Below are 9,473 nucleotides of genomic sequence, written 5' to 3'. Positions count from 1 at the left end.
TCTTCAGTCAACTTTCCATTAAGGAAAGCGGTTTTGACATCCATTTGCCAAATTTCATAGTCATGAAATGTGGCTATGGCTAACAGAACCCGAATAGACTTAATCTTGGCTACCGGAGAAAAGGTCTCATCATAATCCACTCCAGGAATTTGAGAGAAGCCCTTTGCAACTAGTCTAGCCTTATAAGTGTGTACTTTACCATCCATGTCGGTCTTCTTCTTGAAGACCCATTTGCACCCTACAGTCTTACGACCTGGTACATTCTCAACCAAGTTCCAAACTTGATTGTCATACATGGATTGTATCTCGCTATTCATAGCCTCTTTCCATTTAGCAGACTTGGGGCTTGCCATGGCTTCCTCGTAGCTGTTAGGGTCATCTTGACTTACTAGTGTCCCATCACTAATAAGTGTCTCACCTTCTGCAGTAATATGGAATCCATAGTAATGCTCAGGTGCACTCCTAACTCTCGTGGAACGTCTCAGAGGTACAGATTCGTCAATTGGCTCAACAGGAGTTTCCTCCTCAGGTTGAGGGCTAGAGTTTGAAGTTCCTTCACCACTTGACTCTTGAATTTCTTCAAGTTCAATTTGCCTCCCACTGTCTCCTTGGCTTATAAACTCTCTTTCTCGAAAGACTCCTCTTCTTGCTACAAAGACCACATTGTCATTAGGTCTGTAGAAGAGGTAACCAAAGGATTGCCGTGGGTAGCTGATGAAAATACACCTCTCGCTTCGGGGTTCAAGCTTATCATGAGTCTCGCGTCTCACGAAAGCCTCGCAACTCCAAATCTTGATGTGGTCTAGTTTAGGTACTTTACCAGTCCACATCTCGTGAGGAGTTTTGGCAACTTTCTTTGTAGGAACTAGATTAAGGATATGGGCGGCAGTCTTTAAGGCATACCCCCAGAATGAAATTGGTAGCGAAGTTCGACTCATCATGGAACGAACCATGTCCAACAAGGTTCGATTACGCCTCTCAGCCACACCATTCAACTGCGGTGTCCTGGGAGGTGTCAATTGTGAGACAATCCCACATTCCCTTAGATAGTCGAGGAACTCTGAACTAAGATACTCACCACCTCGATCGGATCGAAGCATCTTAATGTTCCTGCCCAATTGATTCTCGACTTCCTGTTTAAATTCCTTAAACTTCTCGAAAGTATCTGACTTATGCTTGATTAAGTAGACATATCCATATCTACTGTAATCATCAGTAAAAGTCAAATAATAACGATTAGCATCCCTTGTGGCATGTTTGAATGGTCCACACACATCCGTGTGTATAAGGTCCAACAAACCTTCACCTCTTTCACACGAGCCTGTGAAGGGTGACTTTGTCATTTTTCCAAGTAAGCATGATTCGCAACTATCATTTGACTTTAGGTCAAACGACTCCAAGACTCCATCCTTTTGGAGTTGGCCTATGCGTTTCTTGCTTATATGTCCAAGACGACAATGCCATAATGATTCTTTATCCAAGTTATTATTATTAGTAGAATCAATACACAGAACATTATTTCCTAAGTTAGACACAGCTTCATACACACCATCACAAGGTAATGCTTTAAAATAAAGAACATTATTAAAGAAAGCATCAATAGAACCAACTTCATTATTAAACGAAAAGGTAAACCCTTGTTTGTACAAAGCATGAAAGGAAATAATATTTCTTGCCATTCCTGGCGAGTAACAACATTTATTCAAATCTAAACTAAACCCACTACTTAGCGATAAAGTATAAACTCCAATCTTGGTGACAGGTGAATCTTTCCTGTTCCCCATGATCAAGTTTATTCTTCCTTGCTCCACATTCTCACTTCTTCTTAGTCCCTGCAAGTCACAACAAATATGAATACCACAACCGGTATCAAGGACCCAAGATTTCGAATGGGGTGAGTTATTAGAAATGATAGTGTAAATACCTGCATGGTTGGGTTTGGCTTTCCCATCCTTCACATCCTGCTGGTACTTTGGGCAGTTTCGCTTCCAATGAGCTTTTTCATGGCAATAGAAGCATTCAGCCTCTTTTGGGTCAGAAGAAGGAGTAATGAAACCTTTCTTGGTTCCACTTGAAGAAGAGCCATCAAGGGTCCGAGCCTTGGTACCCTTCGAAGATCTCTTTCTCTTCCTCCCTCGATTTTTCCCGATTGCCAAAACCGGAGTTGAGTTTGGAGTAGGAGTGATAGCAACCGACTTTCCCTTAAGACCTGATTCTGCAGTCTTGAGAAGTCCCTGAAGTTTGCTGAGAGTGACCTCTTCCTTATTCATGTGATATGTCATGCGGAATTGATCATAGCACGATGGTAAGGAGCGCAAAATTATATCTATTGCAAGCTCCTCAGGAAGGTTCACATTAAGTTTCAGCAATCGATCCACATACCTTTGCATTTGCTGCATGTGGCTCGTGACGGAATCCCCGTCCTTCATGATGGTTGTTATCATGGAGCAGATGATTTCGTACCTCTCTTGTCGTGCACTTTGATGGTATCTTTCCATCAAATCTTGGTGCATTTCATAAGGGTAGAAATCCTCATAGAAGTTTTGGAGTTCTGCTGTCATTGTGGCCATCATGATGCATGCTACTTTGGTAGCATCCCTTTCATGTGCCCGAAAGTCAGCGATCTCCTGAGGAGTTGCAGTGGTCTCATCAATCTCCTTAAGCTCCTTGTCAAGGACATATTCTTTGTCCTCGTAGCGGGTAATCATCCTGATGTTTCTGATCCATTCATTGAAGTTGGATCCATCGAAGGTGACTTTCCCACACAAACTCATAAGAGTAAAGGAGCCATTAGGATTTGAGCCAGAAGCATTATTTGAAGACATCTGAAAAGGAAGAACAAGTTTAGTATAGATTTAAGAGAGTCCTTAATAAAACACCCAAATGTAATATTAAGGCTAGGATCCAATCACAATATAATATAACTTAGAAGAGGTATGCCGTAATCTAAGCTATACCATATTTGAAAGGTAGGTGAATGACGATTCACCATATTCCACCACGAAAACCGAAATATTAGATATTAGGTTTTTATTGGTTTTTAGAAATTCCTAGATTCTTTGAGATTCAATGAACTTTTCAAAGGCATGTTTCAATCTCGAGAGTGCCCTCCAAGTTTTGTGACTGGGATACCGAGGATCACAAAACGAGGTGTGAAGTAACCATGCAAATCACGTGGTACCCTTAAAGTTTATCACTCAATCGATGTGCCGGTAAACCACACACGCTCCACCGACACTATAATAAACCTTAAGTCACCCTTTACCTACCTTGTTAAGTCCAAGTTAGTGTGCCGGTTAACCACACACGCTCCACCAACGACTTAGACAAAGTGTAAAGTGTAATTTCATGGATTAGCACCTTATTCACATTTTCCTAAAGTAACTAAGATTGGGAATTTAATAAAACATTTAGTTACTTTATAATATTCATCATACTTTTAATGAGAATTTATAAATCCTTGTCTTACCCGTTCGGCTAACGACCCTCCACCAGTCAAGCGAGCGGTGGGTGAGAGTAGACACTCATTAAGTCACCATTTTATAGGCAACAACCTTATACCCACCTTATAGACCGACTTCGTGAATGAGGCGTACTAGCGGTAAGACGACTTTAGTCTTATACATATATATATAATTATTAAATCATCATAATATAAGTATAAGGGTTGAATTTTAACTTTTAAAATTCTAGGGGTTGGAACTTAAAGTTTTAACTTAACTTTACTTGTTCCAAAACTTGAGGGCAAGTTTTGTAACTTTCAAAACTTTTCATTTCTTGTAACTTATGAGTTTAATAGAGTAATAAAATGAAGACTCTTCATTTTTCTAACTCTTGTGTTTGTTTTAATGGTTTTAATTCAAGTGTGACTCTTGGTTTTCCATAACTTGAGGACAAGTTATGAACTCCATTAAAACACATTATGATCAAGAATTAATCTACCACATAGGTTACAAATAATTCCTATGATCATCTAAAACATCATAAGAACAAGAACATGAATATTAACACAATCAAAAATTACATTTAAAACTTCGTAATTTTGATAACTAGTTGTTGTAAATGAATTAGTAAAGACATTACACCACCAAAAAACAAGTTTTTAATTACCAAAACAGTTTAGGGTAATGTTTCTAATTCATTTCCAGCAACTAAATCGAAATTCTGCAGTCAGTCGACCCTACTCGCCGAGTGCATGAACTCACTCGCCGAGTCGGTTGAAGATACACATGGACTCGACGAGTCCACTCGCAGACAGCAAGTTTTTCGATTTTTTTTTTCAATTTTTAAGCACAAATAAAAAGCAAACAAGCCTAGGCTCTGATACCACTGATGGGTTTTGAGCATTCTAACACTTCCTAAGTGTACATGCAACCCTAATAACCTTGGATCTATGTTTGTCTAATTATCATGCAAAGTTGAATTCCAAGGTTATATTCCTATCTAGCATACATGGGGAACAATTTTAACTTAAAGTATAGATAGAATAACTTACCTTGTTGTTGTTTGTGTTCCTTGAAACCTTGTGAGCCTAGCACCCCAAGTGTGATGCCTCAAATGCTTCACAGGACACCAAATGCTCTTGGAAGAACTTATGAGAGAATACACACTTCTCAAAATCGGCCAAGCCCTCTTGCTTCTTAGTGTCACTAAGTGTACAACCGATTTTGGGTGGAGAATATGTTTCTTATATAGTGTTGAAACTCTAATGTGTCATGACTCTTCATTTCCATGACGCATGGGTTTGTAACTCCCATGGAGCATCCATGGAGTATCCAATGGGTGGAACCCAACTTGATAATCCATGGAGCCTCTTAGCCCACTATACAAGATATGGATGATTTACATAATCAACCCATATATTTAATTAGTTATCTTTTGATCACATAATTAATTCTAAATTAATTCTTGATCAAACTAATCAAATAATATTATTAATATATTAGAACTTATAATATATTAATAATCTCCAAGTGTTATTTCTCTCATTTAGTCTATCCAATTGCATGGTGCCATGCAACCCAAATGGACCATGCCGGGTCGGGTCAAGTACATACCAGAAATAGTTATGGACTTAGACACCTTATCCAACAAGAACACCATAACCTCGAATTATCTCATTCGCATTGTTCTCGAATGTGACATTTCCACCGCTGCAAATTGGCCTGAAATCCCGAAGATATTATAACCTTCCGATCATGTGCAAGGATCAGACACTGTCGATCAACCATTCCTCTTCTTGTTCCTCCTTGCACAAAGCATGAGAATTACACACTTAGTTTAGGCATCCAAACTAGTTTTGATCCTGGGGTAAAAGATGAGTTTCTGATTGATGCATGGATCGAGGTTGTAGGGACTGGTTTCGTGTCAACTTTTAATCCTAGTCCTGGGTGTTTGCGAGTTTTTGAAATGTTGTGCCTTTTTGAAAAGTTACGAGGTTTCTGAAAAGGATCAGTTTTGACATGAGATAACCTTTTCTGACAACTACATTGACATTGACTAGTCGAAATTTTATCTTTTGTTTTGGCACTTTGTTTGGTCAGTGGTAGGAAGGATGTGGTGCATTTGTGATTGGTTCGAGGTTGGTAAGATCTGACATTTGTGCTGTTGAAATTTGAAAAAGTTTGTTTCGAAGAAGATTTAATACATGTAGATACCTTGGACTTTTTCCTAAGATTTGGTAAAATGCCCTTCCTCTTGTTGAAACATTGATGTGATTTTAAAAGTGATGGAGCGGGTAAGACACCCTTCCATTTTGGATCATCTGAGGAATAGATTTGAAAACCATTGCTTCGAAAAGACCTTTCTTTCTTTTGGGTTTTGTCAGATGAGTTAGGAATGGATGTTGAAACTGCACATTCTTTTTTGTATGTTTTCTTGATGGGAGAGTTTTTTTGAAAAATAGTGAGAAAAAACAAACTTTTCTGGACTCTTAGATTTTGGAAATCTGATGTATCTTTTATTTTTAGAAAAGGTTTGTAGATTTGTGCCTCGGGATCGAATATCCTCTTTGAAAGCCTTTTTTGCTAAAGTTTTTGGAGAACTGCATTTATTAGTGTTCAACTGCGGTTTTCTGGAAACCTTTGAAAAATTTTGAGAACGAGGGCTTTTCTCATCAGAACTTGAAGATTCAGGGTTTTGAGAGCATTGACCTACTTCAAAGTTTTCTATGGGTAGTTCATGGTGAATTGGCTGAAGAGTCACAGAGCTTTTTATTGTGGAATTTGGTAAGGACGACTTAGCTACCGTAGCATAAGTCTGAGTTGTGACTGGAGTGGGATTTTTCTGAGGAACATGACTGTAGTGAGAGGCACTGAGGTCTGAGGACAAAGGTGGAAAGTCATGTGAGACTTCGGGACTTTCTATGACAATTTCTTCATCAACAACTGATGAGGTCTGAGAATTTGAGTTAATTGTGCCACAGATAGGAGTTTGATCACATGTGTGATCCGAAACCTCAGGCACAATTTCCTCAATGACACAATTATTACTAAGAATATGAAGTCTACCGAAGCAAGTTCTGATATCTTCGGGAAAAGTCTTGTCATTGACTGGAATGAAATTCTCGATCCGGTGTTAAACCGGGGTGAGGAATCCTCCGCGGTAGGATATCCATTGGACCAACCCCAATTGTATGTATTGTCCACAGTTCCATTATTAACCAAATGTTCAATAGCTTCACTTTCATTGAATTTTTTTTCTATTAATAGATTTAACCGTACAATCTCACTTTGAGCTAAATCTCTTTGGTTCAAAGTTATCTCTAGTTGTGTTTCACTCAACATTCTTGCATCTCTTTGTAACTCTAGATCTCTTTCTAGCATGACCATTTTGAGTTTTTTTTGTCTAGTCGTCCTCTCACATGAAACATCTCTTAGGATGTTATGTTCTTCTCATCTAAGGCTTTGTTGTAGTCTGTAAGGACGACAACACATGTGTCATTAAGATTGTTTATAAAAGGTTGACAGTCATGCATGTTATAGTTTAGAGTTTGGATCATGAGTTTAACCTGTTCGACGATGCTTAGAGTTCCATCCTTTGCCATGTAGCAGTAGTTCCTTTCCAGCTTTGTAGACCCATCATCATCAGCAGTTGCTAGCATGCAGATCTTTCCTTTTCCTTTGATATTGCTGATGGTTTCTTTTTCATCTCCGGATGACCAAACTTGATGGTCTCTTTTGACATGGGCTACGTATGCTCTAGCCTTTTCCATTTTCTCCAATTCTTGTGCCATTCTAAGGTGGAATGCTCTGCCTTTCACCACATTTGCTTTGCAATATTTTGTAAAGTGATTCTCTTTGTTTCACTTGTGATATATCACTATATCACTTTTTGTCTTCGGAGGGAGTACCGGGGTTAGTGGTTTGAGTGGACTGCAGTGCCTCCTTTGGTTGAGTATTTTGAGATTGTGGTGGTGGGTAAGAATTTTTGGGATAACGAGAGTAATTATTCTGTGGGTTGAAATTACGGTTGAATGGAGGTTTGTTGTATTGTTGATTTTTACGAAAAGAGGGAGGTGGTAGCCGGTTGAACTGTTGACTAACAAGAGAAATAGCCTTCTGAAATTCTTCTTCATCATCATACTCTGAGTTGGCTTCGTATGACTGCGGTGTAGTGTCATACGAGGGAGTGTAGGATTGATTATGAGGAGGTTGTGCTACAAGAGCAAGTGGTCCTCCGAAGTCAGCACAGTCCTTGAGTACGGTGGATTCTTGTGCTTGCAGTTCCCCATAGAGCTTGTAAAGAGACAATGAATGAATCTTTCTATCCCCTTGAACGATCATCTTAGCAGTAGTCTAATGTCTTCCCAAACCGTTAAGAAATTGAAGATTTGTTTCATGGTTACTGTGGATGGTGCTAGCATTCGATAACTTGGTGACTATCAGATTGAACGTTTTAAAGGAGTCTTCTAAACTTTCGCTAGTGTGAGCTTTGAAGTTGTTGAATTCATTGAGTGCAGTTGTGAGCTTCTTGTCTTGAGCTTGTTCTGAGCCTTCGTACAGATTCTTGAGAACATCACATATCTCTTTTGCTGACTTGCAGTTTATGATAATGTCGAAGTTGTCAGGAGCAACTCCACAAGAGATTTCATAAAAAGCAACAACATCATTTTCCATTTTATCTAGATCATCTTTGGTGGGACGGCTCATGACTCGTTGTCCTCCTCCTAGTCTGGCTGTGGCGCCATCAGTTTGAATTGGTGTAAGAACAGGGACATGTGGTCCTTCTTCTACAAACCGCCATACATCTCTACCAAGTCTCCTTAAGTACCTTTCCATTCTCTGAGACCAATGATGGTATTCATTTGCCACTAATATTGGGGCTCGATTTGAACCACCAACACTGTTGAAAACATTCAAAGATAATGCTTGTGCCATTTTTGTTGTTTTTTTTTTTTTTTGAAAAAAATGAGCTTCAGTGGTATAGAAGCCTCTTTGAAAATCAGAGTTTCGTTTTTCAAAAAGCAGCCACTATGGCTCTGATACCAATTGTTGAGAGAAAAACTTGAGACACACTTGAACAAACGTTAGAACAAGTATAGTTGCGGAATTAGTTAATCTCAAAGGATCTAAAAGCTCAACAATAATAAGTTAACGAGTTAGATAGTTAGTTGCGGAAATGTAAGGAAATGTAAATGACAGTAGGTGATATATCAAGTAAACACATAAGTTGATTCATAACATGGAATGCATTCAAACCAAATTAGAGAGTGAGATCAAGCTTAGTGATAAAGTCATGAATGACTTGCTCTGAAGAGAAGTAATTATTAGTGATGTTCGAGAGGATTTAGAGTAAGAAAGATATGAGATGCGTAAGAGAAATGTAATTGATATACTCAAAGATAGTTCAGATTGATAGATGTGTAAGATCTCTCTAATCTGTGAAAGAATGAGCTCTATATATAGAGACTTAAAAACTACATTTGATCAACTCTCTAAGAGTAGCCATGCAAGGCATACTGGACATTAGAGAGTATTACAGAAAAGATAGATAGGATTAAACTAAGTAAAGTAAGTAAGACTGCGATTGGATAGATGACTTCGGATGAGGTTGCTGATGAGAGCTTGACTGCGGATCCTTGAGGGTTGCGGTAGACTGAGTTAAGAGGGTCACTTCATGTTTCAACAGGTGTTACACAAATAAGGCATATAATTTTCCTCATCTTTCACAATCACCACTGTGATGACTCTCTTACAACATAAGAAATATTGCAACTATGTGGTACCCCACAGGGTCTACCACCAAATTCTGAAATCAGAAGCTTAGTCTCTCTACCTTCAAATATAAAAAAACTAGATAAAAATAATTCTCTTCATAGAAAATGACAACATAAACTATCATCCGATCACTCAACTCAGACTGCAAATCCTCAAACAACTCCTCACACCCATTTCTTTTTTGAGGCATGCGACTCAAACTGTCACTCACCGATCAAATCCTTCGAGACCTAAACTTCGAATTTCTCGTAAGGG

At 38.7% G+C, this 9,473-nt stretch overlaps 1 protein-coding gene across 1 annotated transcript; it reads right to left on the bottom strand.

The window, feature by feature from the left end:
- Nucleotides 1–7,796: 7,796 nt before the first annotated feature.
- LOC145007440 (uncharacterized) lies at nucleotides 7,797–8,378 on the bottom strand. The gene has a single exon (XM_078966377.1). It carries the CDS (start codon nucleotides 8,376–8,378, stop codon nucleotides 7,797–7,799), a length of 582 nt encoding a protein of 193 aa, XP_078822503.1.
- Between the last annotated feature and the right edge of the window lie 1,095 nt (nucleotides 8,379–9,473).

The sequence above is a fragment of the Lactuca saligna genome, chromosome 7, assembly GCF_052625555.1.
Source record: "Lactuca saligna cultivar CGN05327 chromosome 7, ASM5262555v1, whole genome shotgun sequence".
Taxonomy (NCBI): Eukaryota; Viridiplantae; Streptophyta; class Magnoliopsida; order Asterales; family Asteraceae; genus Lactuca; species Lactuca saligna.
The sequence above is the reverse complement of the archived record's forward strand: the minus strand, read 5'-3'. Positions and strand labels throughout refer to the sequence as shown.